This window comes from Coturnix japonica, chromosome 13, assembly GCF_054131305.1.
Source record: "Coturnix japonica strain WE chromosome 13, WE-NBRP24, whole genome shotgun sequence".
Lineage (NCBI taxonomy): Eukaryota > Metazoa > Chordata > Aves > Galliformes > Phasianidae > Coturnix > Coturnix japonica.
In genome coordinates this window covers 11,734,618-11,749,827 of record NC_140675.1, presented here as the reverse complement: position 1 = coordinate 11,749,827, position 15,210 = coordinate 11,734,618, and the positions used below count along the sequence as shown (strand labels likewise).

Genomic DNA, 15,210 nt, shown 5'->3' with positions numbered 1-15,210 from the left:
GAATCCACTACAGCAGTTTGATTCTCATGTAAATCTCATTTGCAATGTCATCAACTTGCTTCTAATGGGCTATTCATCACTGGAGGGCTCTCCTTCAAGGAGCCAGCTGCTCTCCTTGAAAGGTCTCCCAAGCCACTGAGGAATCTTGCTTCCAAAGATACCTACAAACACATTAGCCAAGACTGCAAAACAAAATCACCTCGGTAAAGCTCAGTCAAAGGCCTTAATTCCCACACATATATGCCAGAAAAAAACTTGTGTGGGATGCTGCTAACCTTTGAATTCAATCAGACTCTCTAAGAGGGCTCTAACACAGAGTGTGACTGTGATGTATTTTCCTTCGAGGCTGGTTCAGCTCATTTAGAAAGTGATTTGGAGAGAGCTAATGTACTATTTATGTACATTATAAAAAATGACCCATATGGACTCAGACTTTGCAGAATGCTTGCTCCAGTCCGTTCTGCTCCCTCCAAAGACATTTCACAACTCATTCAATGCCCAGCAGAGGAAGGCAGGATTACTGTTTTAAACGCTGCTGTGAGGGTAGTTTAGATGTTTCAAAAGCTGCCATCTTTTGGACTCAGAGCCAAAGGAGCATTTGGTGCAACACAGGGCATCTCTCACATGCATCTACAAAGTGACGCCCACCTGCAGCCTCCAGGATGCTGACATTGAAACTGAAGGTTAGAAGAGGATCCCAAGCACGTTCTGGTAAGACAAAATCTTCCAATTAAAGAAGTAGAAAAATTCATCTTGCTGTGATATTACCCTAAGGCAAAGGCACACTGGACTGCCTTGGGACAGACACCTCACAGGACATGGCTAAGATGGTAAACATTTTAAACTAATCCCCAAATTGAAGTATTTTAAATCCTACCAGCATATATGAATATGCTGAGGAGCTGCTTCCATGCAAAGAGCTTCACCAAGTGAAGTGACAATGACACGTCCACATACCAGCTGCCTCCACAATGGTGCCATCACCTCTAAATTAGGACATTTCTGAGAGTCAATTTCCCATATTGCTGACATACCCTAATGTCCCTACCTCCCTCACTTCCACACAGCATACAGACGTAGGGAAACATTCCAATTTGGTGCACTCATCTTACCTCACATTTTGGAATCACTGTGCAAGAAAGAAGCATTTCCCAGGTTCATCTTGAGGGTCAGTTGGCAGCAAATTGCTGATCTGGGACACAATGATGTAAACAGACCACGTGCAAATCCAGAGTAATGACTGCACCTATTTCTAACAGCTGGTTTATATACACCTCGCTTATCAAAAACATGTTTGCAACACTTTTCTTGAACCAGAGCACATAGGGAATACTCTCCTAAGAACTCCTACACCTGAAGGAAACATCAGTGTTTGCCTTAATATTCCAATCAGAAGAGCATTAGCAGCACAGCTCGCTTTGGCTTTTTGACCTCCTCTACAAGCATTGCCTGGCAAAGCCAGCTTCACTACAGTTTGTCTCACCTTGCTGAGCTCATAGTCCCAAAGCCAAAGGGACAGGACAGAAGGTGGCAAAGCCACCCAATTGCTGGCCTTGTTGACAGCCAACACCCCCATACAAATGGCAGGCAGGCAGCCAACCCAAGGGGCAGCATCTTACGCAAGTCATAAAATAATCCAAAAAAAAGATCAATAACTACCTGGCAGTTGGCATATCTCCCACACCAAGAGCTGAGTTTGGGCTACACCTCAAACTGAATATAAAAAGCAAAACCACTTCTGGTCTACCCGTCAGGTGGAAGCCACATTTGCCTTGTGTGTCTTGTCCTTTTCTCCTCCCACATGCTCTGGAGTTGGAGCATTTCAGAGTCCATGGTTCTTATGCCCTGGAGAGAGGAAAGGCCTTCAGTTGCTCAAGAGCAATTCCTTCAGCAACTGCACAAACTGGCTCTGCAGGGAGTCCAGTCGTGCTCGCTGGTGGCTTCTGTACGTGGCCTTAAGGGAGACTGAAGATTAAACCAGTTTGCATGGGAAGACTTCCCAAGTCTCTCTTCAAAGCAGCACAAAGCAGAAAAAAAGCCCTCAACTACAATGTTGTATTTCAGGGGAGGGGAGGGATGCCTTTTCCACTGTGCCTATGGCACTCTGGAGGGTTATTTTGTCTCTTTGTTCTGCTCTAGAAGATGGAGTGGATTTTTACCTGTACATGGAAAGATACAGATTTACACACTGCTCCAAGAGTGTTCAGTAAGTGATAATAATGAGCTTTCTTCCATTTATCCTCCTATTCTAATCACCAGGCATGTATAACAACCAAAGGCTGTCCATCTTTGCTCCCTCTGCTAAGGAAGAATTCCCAGTTCATTTCTGCTTTATTTCTCCCCAGCTGTCAACATGTCATCAGGCAACAGGAAAATTACCTACCCAGTATGCTGAAAGGAAGGAGAAAAACACCGAAACAAATTGGAGCCCACACATACAAAACAAATGACAGCCTGAGAAATTAAACTCCTTTTTGAGCTACTAAAAATAGACTGGGGAGGGAGAGAAGGGACTATCAATCAAATCTTACTTAGAGTTGCTGAATATTCAAAGAACAGGCTTCTAACAGAGCGCTCTCCCAAGATTACTTGAAATTTTCATGATAAAAAATGCACGAGGACAAGGAGGAAGGAGTAGAACGGGGAGCAAAATACACAAGACAGAAGTGGATAGAGACTATTAATTAGGCCATTAAGAGCCTTAAATGTTTTACTGTCCAATAAAATATGCATTTCATAAAAATTAAGTGTCATGCAAAAGTAATGCACACATGCATTTTATTGAGCTGCTCTAAAGGAACCGAAGATGTAAATCACCAGCAGGAAACATTCATGGACAGGAGCGAGCAGGCGTTAAGTCAACTGCATCTGCATGAGGAAAACAAAGAATACACAGCTGGAAAGAAACTGTCAATCCTTTACCTATGGGACACCGGTGCTGCACCTCATTACAAGCAGTCTGCAAAACGCTGCAGAGGGAAGAGTTACAAATACTTGAAAGAAGCCATTCCGTGATTAATACTGGGTTATTCACTGGAATGAACAAATGCGTTTAGACTATACAGTAATTTGCACTCGCAATTAGTCAATTAACCAAATAATCTGGAAGTACATTAAGGTGTCATCTCACAGCCCACATTTAGAAGACAAAACGCTGCTTCAGCCTCTTCACCTTACATATGGACACAGAATAACCCCTCAAAGCAATCCTTACTTACCCAGACCCCTATCTCCCCCATTTCTCAGGGTAGATCTGCACTCTGCTGTACCAGAGCACTGACATCTGACCTAAACCTCCCCTTGTTTAGTTTAAAACCATTCCCCCCTTGCATCACTATCAGACCATGTAAAAAGTCGCTCTCCTGCTGTTCATCAGCTCCTTTAGGCAAAGGAAGGCAGCAGTGAGGTCTCCCTGGAGGTTCCCTTCCTCATGCTGCACACCTCAGCTCTCAGCCTGTCCCCAGTGCAGAGGTGCTCTACTCTCAGAACATCTCTGCGCCCTTGTCCTCCATGTCCTTGTGCTGGTGGTCCCACAGTGGCTTTGTGGGTACCCAACCACCACCATCCTCAGAGCAAACCAACGCTCCAGCTGCAGGAGCTTCAGGCCATGGCAGACAGCAGCCATTGCTACACAAGGGCCAGTCATGAGCCTTTATTTGTATGGCATAAGCAATGAATTCAAGTAGTTTCCTGTTCTTTACCAACATCCTGTTGCCACATTTACTCCTCCAGGAAACTGCAACACCAAGCAAGAGAATTTGGCATCCCACAGAACAGCCCCGATGACAAATGGCAATGGGAACAGTTGCTAAGAGCTCGCTTGCAAAGAAAACAACCACATCAATCCGGCCATCATTTATCCACTCAGTTACTCTGCAGAAGACCGCGTGGCCCATTTTCTGAAAGAAAACAAAATAGATGTTCTTTTGATCACAACGCACATGATTTGTTACCTCAAGTCAAAACCGGAACTCAGCAGCGAGGATGTTTGCACCAAAATAACCGAGATGTGAATTACTACACATCTCATGAGTTTTTTTTCTTCCAGTTTCTGTAAAAGCAAAACCTCTCAGACTCATTCATCCCCTTGAGTTCTATATACAGCAACAGCACTCACTGGATGAATCCTGCAGTCAGCTGAGCATGCATGTCATGACCAAGAAGCTGTTAGCACAGCGTTCCCCCAGCACAATGTGAATCCACACTTAAGCCTTCAGAGCTGAGGCTCTGCACAAGACAAGTGTGGCACATTCTGCTTAGATCCATCTTCTCATAGTCAACACGTCAGCTAAGCCAAACTGAATTTGGTTTAAAGGAATACAGTAGGGAGCAATGCAGTGAGCTTTGCATGGTGCTGGTTTATATTCACAGCCTGACTTACAGCGCTGCTATTTTAGAATCAACAAATCGAGGGCTGGTTTCATGTAATGAGAAGCTTTCCTTAAACATTTAACATAAGCCATGACAAATTGAGTTGCATAGCTAAGAGTTATTGCTTGACATAAATTCTGTAATTAAAATAAAGTAAGCCTTTATCGCAGTCTTGCTGTGCAACAAAAAAACCCGTTCAGGTCTTTGAAATCAGAGCATGAAAAATGTAAGATAAAGAACTAAGATAGCAAACCTTTAAAGGGTTCCTAGCAGGAGTAAAACCACCATCCACCACAGCTGCAACACAGCAAACGATGCATTTCGAACAAAGAACCACCACCGGGCTGCAAACATGGATTATGCAATGTTGAAGAAGCAGAACTACCCGAGGAGTTCTCGGAGCACTTCAGAAACAACGGGTGCAGTGCTCGTGGTTATGTGGTCACAGCAGTTCCTTGGGCACTGTGACAGCATCGGCCTCACTGCAAGAAATAGGGGCTGAGCTCAAACACTGCATATGTCTCCACTTTCCTGGAGTATGGCAGCTTTTATGTTAAGCTGTGTCCTGAGTTATTGGCCAGCACTGCCCAGCCTCCCTGAGGAAGGGAATGGAGCACTGCTGAGCTCAGCTCTCTGCTCCTGCTTGGGTGCAGAACCCAATGGCAGTGACAGCCCTGATGCCCCAGCATGATGTGAGCTGCACGCTGCCAAAGACATTAACACACACATAGGATTTCTCCTGATCAGCACCCTCAGATGTGCTCTGAGCACTGGACTATGTAAATATGCCAAGTGTTAGTACCTAGGAAAACCCCATTATAAATAATGCATCTGTTCATAATAAAATGTCACACATACATTACATTGCTCATTTATAATGGGGCCTATAAGCAGATATGTATATATATATTTAACTCCGCAGTTTAACTCCACATAGCCATACATCTCATTCATTTTACACTTTAAGAACTACTCCATTCATTGCTTCCATTTCCTAAATCCCAAGAAGAACTTCAGGCTTAAGAACTTCTTAACACTCAAAAACCTCGCACTGAAAATATCAATTCATGCTGAAAAATAAGAAAGTTTCAGCTCCATTAACAGTTCTACTGCAAAGCCACAGAACAGGCACAAAGGCCACAAGCAAATACCCCATGAAATATTCACAGGCAAGCACCATTTTCCAGCCATTGAGCCCCCAGTTCAGAAAGCTCAAGTGCCATTATCAGGCTACGCTCAATCAACATTTGCAGTTTTTAGTCAATAGGACTTTTGTACTTAGGAGCATTTGAAAACTTGACCCACAGCTGCTTAAAATTCAGGTTAGCAAGCTCGGCTTCCAGCTTCTGTCTCAGATCCCTCACTTCTAGGGGTGGAAAATGCTCACTTTAATTATTGGAAGTCTCCAGCTCGTTACTGTTCCTTCTAGAAATCTGAGTTCATTCTGAAGATTGCAAGAAAAGACTAAAAATCCTGTGTTGGAATGATGCTGTAAACACTTGATTACATGGTACATCTGAAGCAATTATTGTCTTAAATGGGAATAATTACTTTGGGTAATGACTCCCGCATTAGCTTTAGCTTGTATGGGTAGTTTAAAAAAGACCACAGCACACCCTACCAATAGTCCGTAGGTTTCTAACTTAAGCCCAGATATCTCTCCTCAGATTTCCACTAGCATAGCTAAGGACAGCTTCTAGCAACCCTTAATTTTATTTAAGCACTTAACGTAAGTGCTTCCATGATTTCATCTTGATTTATCTGAACGCTTGCTGCAGTGCGACACTCGCGTTAATTAAACAGATTAAGGGGCATTCGGCTGCACTGCGGCCCTCTGCTTTTCCACCCACTTTGTTTCTAGCTGTCATTAACCTCGAGGAAATGCCCTCCTTGTTGGTCATTACTGCTTAATTATACTCCGCAGTTATGTCATCACATCTGTGAAATATAATCTTCCATAACACAGCTGTGAAAGGCGATCTGCCCGCCCAGCAGTGAGATCCTGCTCACAGCAGATGACAGAACACATGATGGAGATGGAGGAAGCAGAGCAGAGCTCCTCTCTCAGGCCCTTAGTTTAGAATGGAGCTGCTGTTTTGGGAAGCATGGGGAAATCTTCAGAATGAAACATCTCCAACTCATCCTATTCCTCCCATCCCCGCCCCTCCAAAATGCCTTCTGGAGACTTGAGGGATGCTTGCTTCCCAACTCAGAAGAGGGCTTATAACACACAGGTTTTGTAAGAGTAAATGAGAGGAAACCTCAGAAATGGAACGTATGAGTCCAGGATTTACGTTTCAGCATGAATTACATGTGGAAGATGCTTTTTTTCCTGGAACCCTCTGCTTCCACTCATGATTTCATGATGCACAGTCACTCCTTTGCTTGTAATAGCAGAATACAGCAGCAACTGAAAGGAAATAGGACTTGGCAGATCTTTTGCTATCCTTTACAAACAACAGATAGCAAAAAAGAAGGGATGGCTATTCAAATGAGCAGCTCTAAGAGATCATTATCACGAGGTCTTCCACCTAAATCAGCAAATGGTGAAGCCATTAAATCCTAAAACTTAATACGAACCATACATTCTACTGGCACATAGAGATGATGTGGCTGTAATGTTACCACAAAATAATCCTCAGAATCAAAGTACAGCTGGAATTGTAAAGTCCGTGTACTAAGACTTACTTCTACTTTCTTTTCTCCCCCCCCCCGCTCTCATATTTTGGCAATATTAGCAGGCTGGCAACAAGCACAGACTGCTCTGCAGAAGAGAAATGGCACCAAGCAGTGCTTTGTTTGCTCACTCAGTGGGTGCGTGTGGGGCTGAGGGTGCAATGGGGAGGGAGCTGATGGTACGTGCATGGAGACAGAAGCAGACAGAACGGTTTGAAGCCTCCCTCAATCCTGTGCTCCAACAGGACTTTTCCCCCTCCTGTCTGGATTACAAACCCTTGCTTGGCCAGGGGAAGGCGAGGAGTTGTTTACCTGCCTGAAGTAAGGGGGCAAATTCCTTCAGATCGGTGCAAAGCATTTTTCTGCTCCAGAACTCAGAAAGGGAGGAGCACATCAAGTTCGTTTATGTAGTTCAAACACTGACCGAGCGAAGAGGATGCCTTACTGTGCACAGTTCGTAACCGCATTAAACACTTTCCTGCACAGCGAAGGACAAGGAAAATTGCTGTTCCCACTCCAGAAGTGGAGAGCAAGTGGAAGGAGGGGTGCACAGGCAACCAACTCCCTGCTCGAGAGGGAGCACGATGCTTATGATTAACCAAGTGAAGAAACAGAACGGCAGGGAGGGGAGAGCTTGCACAAATAAACCCAGAACCAGAGGGAGCGACGCAACACAGCTGCCCTGGGCTTTGGGTGGTCTTGTTTTACAAAGCAAGATTAATTAAACTGACACTGAAGGACATCTCTTTCAGAAAATGAAACACGTTACAAACTAAAATGCCTCGGAGAGCGAGTAGCTGGGGAGTTATAACCAAATTACTAAGTACAAAATGAAGCAGCCTGTAGAGGAAATGAGTAATTAAAAAACCCTCCCCTGAGCAACAGGCTGGCGAGAGAGAGGGATAACTGCAGGACCCTTGTGCTGGAGGTGTGCGGCACCAGAGCCAAGTGCTGCTGGATGGAAACAGATGCTTCATACAAACAGCCAGCAGCATCATGGAACGTAATAAAACATCACCCCTGCCCTTACGGAGTGCATCAGCCACAGCCTGCCCAGCGTAGCCCGAAGGATGCACTCAGGAATTACATCACCCATTGCCACCACGCTGCCACCTCCGGGGCAAAGCTCTGCAGTAGTTGGACAGTGCTCAGCAACCATAAACAATATTTTCAGAGGAAGAACTAGATTAACGGCGACCTCAATCATTCTTCCTGGGCCTTCCCCCAAACAACAAAGCTTATTTCAAATAGAAAGATGCCTTTGCAGCCTTCGGCGCTTTGTAAGTGGAGCAAAGGTACCCAGGGCACTGCTCACCAGGGGTCCTTGGTGGGCAGCACCACCTCTGCTCCATAAACACCCAACACAGTTTGTCAGCCCTAAAACACGCACTCAGGCAAAAGCAGTTCTCCAACTTTTTCCACTAAAACTTTTCCTAGGAAGACAAACCCTGGGCGTAGCAAGTTTCATCCCGCTGGGGAAAGCTTTCCCTCTCATTCATCTTCTGGGAATCCCTGAAGGGCCACCAGTTGGACACCAGCCTGTTGGCAGCAGCATGCAAGAGAAGCACCACAGGGGAGGAGCACCCTATGGTGAGGAGCTCACATTTCTTCCCCAGACGTGGTTCAACCAGATGGCAACCCAGCCCTGATAACACCCCCTGTTATGGTCATGGGTAGCTGGAAGCTGACATCCCCTGCAGACACTGAGGTGGATCTGCTGCCTTCACCAAGCAGACCCCCCTCACCACCAGCACTGTGGTCCTCCAGCAGACACACACAGCAACCCCCAGGCATCCCCCAACACCTCCTCTGCAGGCTGGGGAAGGCCTCAAAGCCCCAACCTCAACAGCAGACCCTCAGAGGCAGGAACCACCATCGCTCCCTATGCAGGCGAGGCCCTCTCAGCCCTTCTCAGCTCTCCACGGGCCGGATGGACTCTCGCTGTCCTTCTCAGACCCTCTCCCGGCCCAGCTCCCCGCAGGCCTCGGTCGCCCCCACGGCCCACAGCCCCGCAGGGCCGACCCGACCCGCACCGTCGGCACTCACTGCGGTGGGAGCTGCAGGGCCGGGCCGCCGCGGCGCTGGAAGGCGCCGTCCACGAAGACTCCGTTCTTGCCGAGGCAGCGCAGGTAGAAGTGCGGCTCCTGGAAGCTGAGCTGCAGGTGCCGCCGGGAGATGAAGCTGGAGTGGCCCATGTTGACGTCCACCGAGCCCTGCGAGGAGTTGCGGCCTATGGTGACGGCCGGCTGCCGCATGAGGAACTCGAACTCGCGGCCCTGCAGCCGAGCCAGCACCGGGCCGGGGGCGGGCGGCGCGGCCGGGGGCGGCGGCCCGGGAGGGGGCGCGGCGGCGGGGCTGCAGGGCGCAGAGCGCAGCGCCAGCAGAGCCCGCGCCCCGCTGCTGTCCTCCCCGACTTCGGCCATGTTCCCAGGCAGGGAGCGAGCCAGCGTGCCGGCCTCCGGGGCGGAGCCGGCGGGGCGGGAGGGGGGAAGGACGGGGCGGAGCGGGAGCCGAGCCGGGCCGGGCCCCGCCGCCTAACCCAGCCTCTCCCCCCCGAGGCCCGCCGGCCGGGCCGGGCCGGGTACCGCCGCCGTTTATAGCGCGGGGCGGGGGCTCGCCGGTCTGCGGGCTCAGGGCAGCGCCGGGGGAGCGGCGCCGCCTGCAGGCACCGAGCGGTCACCGCCGTTACTCGGGCAGGTGCCGGGGTTCCGTGCGAGGCGCTTCGTGCGGGCTCCGAGCGTTCCGTCACAGAATCACAGAATGACCCGGGCTGGAAGGGCCCTCAAGGATCATGTAGTTCCAACCCCCTGCCTGGCAGGGCCACCAAACATACACATTTACTAGATCAGGTTGCCCAGGGCCCCGTCCAACCTGGCCTTGAACACCTCCAAGGACGGGGCATCCACAACCTCCCTGGGCAGCCTGTTCCAGGGCCTAACCACTCTCCTAGTAAAGAACTTCCCCCTAACATCCAACCTAAATCTTCCCTCTTTTAACTTAAAACCATTTCCCCGTGTCCTGCTATTGTCAGCCCTTTCCAAGAGTTTACTCCCCTCCTGGGAGTAAGTTCCCTTCAGGTATTGAAAGGCTGCAATGAGGTCACCCCACAACCTTCTCTTCTCCAGGCTAAACAAACCCAACTCCCGCAGCCTGTCCTCATAGGGAAGGTGCTCCAGCCCCCTGATCATCTTCCTGTCCCTCCTCTGGACCCTTTCCAGAATCTCAATGTCTTTTTTGTACTGAGGGCTCCACACCTGGACACAGTACAACAGATGGGCCCTCAGTCGCTCCCCAGAGGCTGGCGAGGCGCTGCTGGGAGCTCCGCTTCCCACCGAGCCCCCTTATTCTTCCCTGTCCTGTCTGCCCGGCACTGATAGCTGCAGCCTTCTGCACGGCCGAAGCTCGTCTTGCATAGACGGAGATGTGAGATTAAAAACCAATCTTTAAACACGCACTTTAATGTGAGGAGGTGCAAGTGTATGGGCCCGTTTAGCTTGCATTGCATTGTTTCGTCCTTCTATATGTATATGTTCCCACATAGTTATTTGTATTATCAATCTAATAAAGATCATAGTCTTTACAGCAATAGCGTGTATATGGATAGTGTATGCACTACTGGTTACAACATCCAGATTAAAATGCTACAACTCTCCTGCTCAGCCAGGCCAGTGATACTTTGTAGAATCACAGGAAATAATACTAGTTTGAAAGCAGCCATCATCGCTGATTGTTTTGGCTCTGCAGCCCTGAGAAGGCTGCTCCAGAGCTGAGAGATGGAAGAAAAAAATCCCATAACCGGTCAAAAGTGCAGAGCGAATTTCAGATAGAAGGTTGTAATTAAACAGTTCTGGAGTCAGCCCAGGACTGCAGGGTTAATATCTCTGTTCCTGGAAAATCTTCCCCAAGCTATTTCATGACTGCTGAGATGTCAGGACCTGGGTCAGACATCTCATCTGAGGCCTCAACTTCAATGAGAGCAATTTGTGCCACTACCGATGGAGAGGAAGAATGGCCACCCAACAGAACTCCAGCATCGCTCCTATGCAGCAGCGCTTGCTCTCAGGGGGACACAGTGGCACACAGCAAAAGGCTGCAGTCAGCAGGGCAGGAGAGGGAAGAAAGGCTTCCCTGGAGGTGCATCAGCAAATGCTCATGGCTAGAAAGTAAGATGTGGTCATCTGGTAGGTGAGAGTGAGCTCATGCCTTTTGTTTGTTGGCACTGGGGTGAGAGAACTGCTCAGTGTGCTTCAAAATGGCCCCAGGTGGCAAGTGTGTGTGTGTGAGCAGGCAAAGTGAAACAGGCGTTGCATTAGAAGTGCCCAGAGAAGAGAAAGCAGCACCAGAAGGGAGTGGGGTTCAGGGCATGGCTGTGGTTCGTCCAGATCCCAGCACTGAGCCATGCACCCAGCAGGGCCAGGTAGGATCAGTGCTGGGGGGGTGAGACATCCCAGGTGATGTCAGGGAGTGTTTCTGTGGTTGCATAGGAAAACAGGCTGTGGGGTTGTACCTACAGGAGGTACCGGCAGCCCAGCCCAGCTTTGTATGAAACAGGATGGGGTGGAATAAAGAAACAGGATTGCTCCTAGCTGCTGAGTTGTGCTTCACACCGTGCCTCAGCAGCCCATCCTTCTGCAGGATTAATTCTCTGAGCTCACTGCAGAGGCCCAGAGCTCAGCTCTAATCCACCCGCAAACAGCACTGAGGGTCCTGCAGACAAGGAACCTCTCTGCACTCCTCCAATTGCCTAATCCTGCTTAAAGTCAAAGCTGCAGTCCTAATGTAAATGCCTGATGTAAATGCACTCGGAATTGTTTGAATTAAATTAATCTCATTCTGTATGGCTGGATTGACTTTAAAGTGGTTCATTTTCCTTGGCAGGTTTCAGATGGATGTGTCTGCAGGTGTGGCCAAACTTCCTGACTCTACACGTTGCATACCAAAATATTCAGGTGGCTGGGAGCCAACAAACTGCAGGGAGCGGGGGGAGCAGCAGTGCTGAGAGCTGGCAGAGCTCTGGGGATAGAGGGGACAATGCAGTCCCTGTGTCACCTCCTGAGTGTGTGCAGGAGTTGGTGCCACGCAAGAATTTGCCATCCTGGCTTTCTCATGTGCTCCAAATATGGGGTGCATACCCTGCCTATGCAGCCATCCTGTGTCCAGGCAGAAATAACCCACTGGGGAAAATCCTTCATAGAATCATTGAATCATAAATGTTGGAAAAAAGCCCCGAGATCATCGAATTCAATCCCAACCCATCCCACCATGACAACAAACCACGTCCCTCAGTGCCACATCCACCATCCAGGGATGGTGACCCCATCATCTCCCTGGGCAGCAGTATCAGTGCATCACCGCTCTTTCAAAGAATACATTTTTCCTAATGTACAACTCGAATGGTCCCTGGTGCAACTTAAGGCCACCACATCACTTCATTGCCTCCATGCAATAGGGCAGCCTTACCAGGACAGGAGATTAAAACACCCCAAGAGATGAGGGCGGGGAAAACAGCAAGGACAGACTCAGCATTGTGCAGAGAACAGCACGGAACCCGGCTTTCCTTTGTCAAATATTTGTTTGGCAGTGTGTCATTGCTGACGATCTGAGGGCAATGATATACAGCAGGAATCTGCTCGGTGCTATCGGTTGTGGGTAAATGAATGTAATGGGTTGTTATGGTCATCCAGATACCACTGCACTGGGCAAACAGAAATCTTGCAAAAACAGTGATAAAAGGGGACATTTCTACATTTATCTGCTGGATGGCATCTGCTTAAAAACTATTTCTGGAAGTTAAATGCTGCATTTCTCCAGCACTTCATATGGCCATTCCCCACTACTGTGATGCATGCGGGCTGAATGCACATTAATCAAGTCTCAGTTCTGCAAAGTATATGCCCAGTTTCAGCAGCACAGGAAATCTACCCCAAAACCAAAGCAAAACTGGACAGCAGCAATGACAGAGGGGGACATGTGAACTGGGCACACTGGGCACGAGCTGCTCACTGCTTTTACCCAGCAGCTTGACAATGCACTGCTGCTAACAATGAATACCAGTTTAACCCTAACCTGGGGAAGGAGGAGGAGAGCAACGAAGGAAAGCAATTACTCCAAGGAAGAGAGGCTCTACTGCTTCCATGCAAGCCCAGTCCTGCATTTCTCAGCCTGATTGGGCTCACGATGATGCAGCTTCCACTGGTGTAAAGCAGGCATCCTTAGCAAGAGGGCAGATGCTTCACACACAAACCTAAGGGTGAAATGCAAAAGGAGAGGGCAGTGTTCCCTCCAGTTCAGCTGCTCCTGCACAGCTCCCCACAACCCTTACCCCATTCCCTTTCTCCTTGCTCTCCCCTCAGCCACCCAGCAGGCTTTAAACACTTTCACGCTTTCTGTCCAAGCTGATGTGAAGCAGATGGAGGGTGAGCAACATGCCCATAGGTGCGGTGATGCTTTCTCTGCACACCTGCACACGGGGCAGCCTCGCTCCTTCCTCCAGTGATGTGGGTTCTAATTTCCCTTTTCTGCTTCTCGGAAATCACAAGCTGTGAAATGGGAGCAGAGGGCTCTTGTGCTCCTCTTTTAGGATTTTTCTTTTAACTGAGCTGTTGCAAGAAATAAATGATAATAAAACAAAATTGGGCTGCTGGTTTTGTTCTGAAACACATTCAGGTGCACAAGGGCACCTGTTCTATGTGAGAGCACAATCCTCCACCCCTGCTCCCATTCATACCTATTTTCCCAATCCTGTCAAGCAATCTGTGCTGCTGATCTGTGCTCTGTTCCAGTGGTGTCCCTTTGCCTTGCCCTGGGACAGCCCATACACAGCAGCACGGATCCAACCCACTGCTAGGGGTCAGAGGGAGAAACAGCCCTCATCCAGATGGGCTGAAAAGAAAGGGCTCACAGTAGAGGAGGTGAAACATCGATCTGGGGATTCTTTATTTTCCTGCATTGCTTTTAACCAGCAGAAGCAAACAACATGGATGATTCAGAATCATGGTGAAAGCACTCACAGTCCCCACAGCTCCCAGGGATGCCATACACCATTTTTCCCAAAGCCAATGGGCTGCTGTGCTGGAACGGCCCCGGTGCTGGGAGATGGGGCTCAGTGTGATGCTGCATCTTTCTGTCACAATGAATATTTTTGCATTTCTCCATCAGCTGTGCTCCTGTTTACTGTACGCTCCAGCACACTGCAAATGTTTCCATCACAGTTTATTTCACTTGGATTTTTTTTCCCCCCTTCAAATCACACTTATCAGAACTGTATTTTCACAGCAAATTCTCAGAAATACAATAAAGACCCATGAACATCTGATGCCCAGACTCTGTCTTTCCCTCAGACATTATGGGATCTGCTCATTTCCAATGCAGATCTGCTGTCACTGCTCTCGAATCCGTGCCAGGGAGTGCCTGATGTATGAGCGCCCGTTTTGGAAAGCCTTGAACAAGACCATTTGTTGTCGAGATAATTTTACAAAACCAATACCATTTCATGGGCTGCACTTAAAATAATTCATAAACTTTACACTGTGATGTGCAATTCAAGCTTTAAACCCACTCAACTAACTTTCTTTCGATTTGGCTTGAAAGTCGGGCCTTGGTGAGATATATGACACACTCCAGCTCTGAATTATTTGCTGTAGTCCTTTCTGAACGATCCCATTTTCTCACTTGCTGTCAATGTGAACAGAGACAAAAACAGACAGCACACAAACTTTTCAACAGCGAAAAAACAACTGAACCAATAAATATAAAATCTGATATCAAACACAACGTTGCTCAGAGTGAAAGGATATGGTTTGGGACTTTTATGAGCATCCTACACTGCCTGTCTGCTGCTGCAGCGAGGTCTGTGTGGTATCTGGAGGGCTGGGAGCAGTTGATATGAAATCGCTTACTTTACAACCTTCCTGAGAAGCTGGAAAGCCTGTAAAGCTGCAGTTTGCCTGGTGTGATTACAAAAGGTTTAAGAAGAAAACCTTCAGCCTGGATGCTGGCTGTCCCACCTGCAGCGATCCCAGCTGCTCCCAGCTACCTCATTCTCTGCAGGTACAAACCTCACACAGAGGGTCAGGGTGATGTGAAATGAAATCACCTCTGCCTGGTGAGCATCCCAACCCAGTGCCCCCCACCCTGTGTCATCCCAGTGCTGGTGACAGCTGC

The 15,210-nt window shown here is 48.4% G+C and overlaps 1 protein-coding gene and 1 long non-coding RNA gene across 2 annotated transcripts in view; both read right to left on the bottom strand.

Annotated features, from left to right (window-relative positions):
* The window catches only part of FOXK1 (forkhead box K1), a 42,346-nt gene extending 32,690 nt beyond the window's left edge, over positions 1-9,656 (bottom strand). Inside the window, exon 1 of the mRNA XM_015876808.3 lies at positions 9,094-9,656. Within this exon, the coding sequence (XP_015732294.1) occupies positions 9,094-9,470 (377 nt within the window). The 5' untranslated portion in view covers positions 9,471-9,656. The remainder of the gene's footprint in view (positions 1-9,093) is intronic.
* LOC146758681 (uncharacterized) lies at positions 3,645-4,779 on the bottom strand. Its single transcript, XR_014933799.1, has 2 exons — positions 4,625-4,779; positions 3,645-3,899 (listed from the first exon to the last, which is right to left on the bottom strand). It is a non-coding gene; the product is annotated as an uncharacterized LOC146758681 (long non-coding RNA).
* Positions 9,657-15,210: the final 5,554 nt, after the last annotated feature.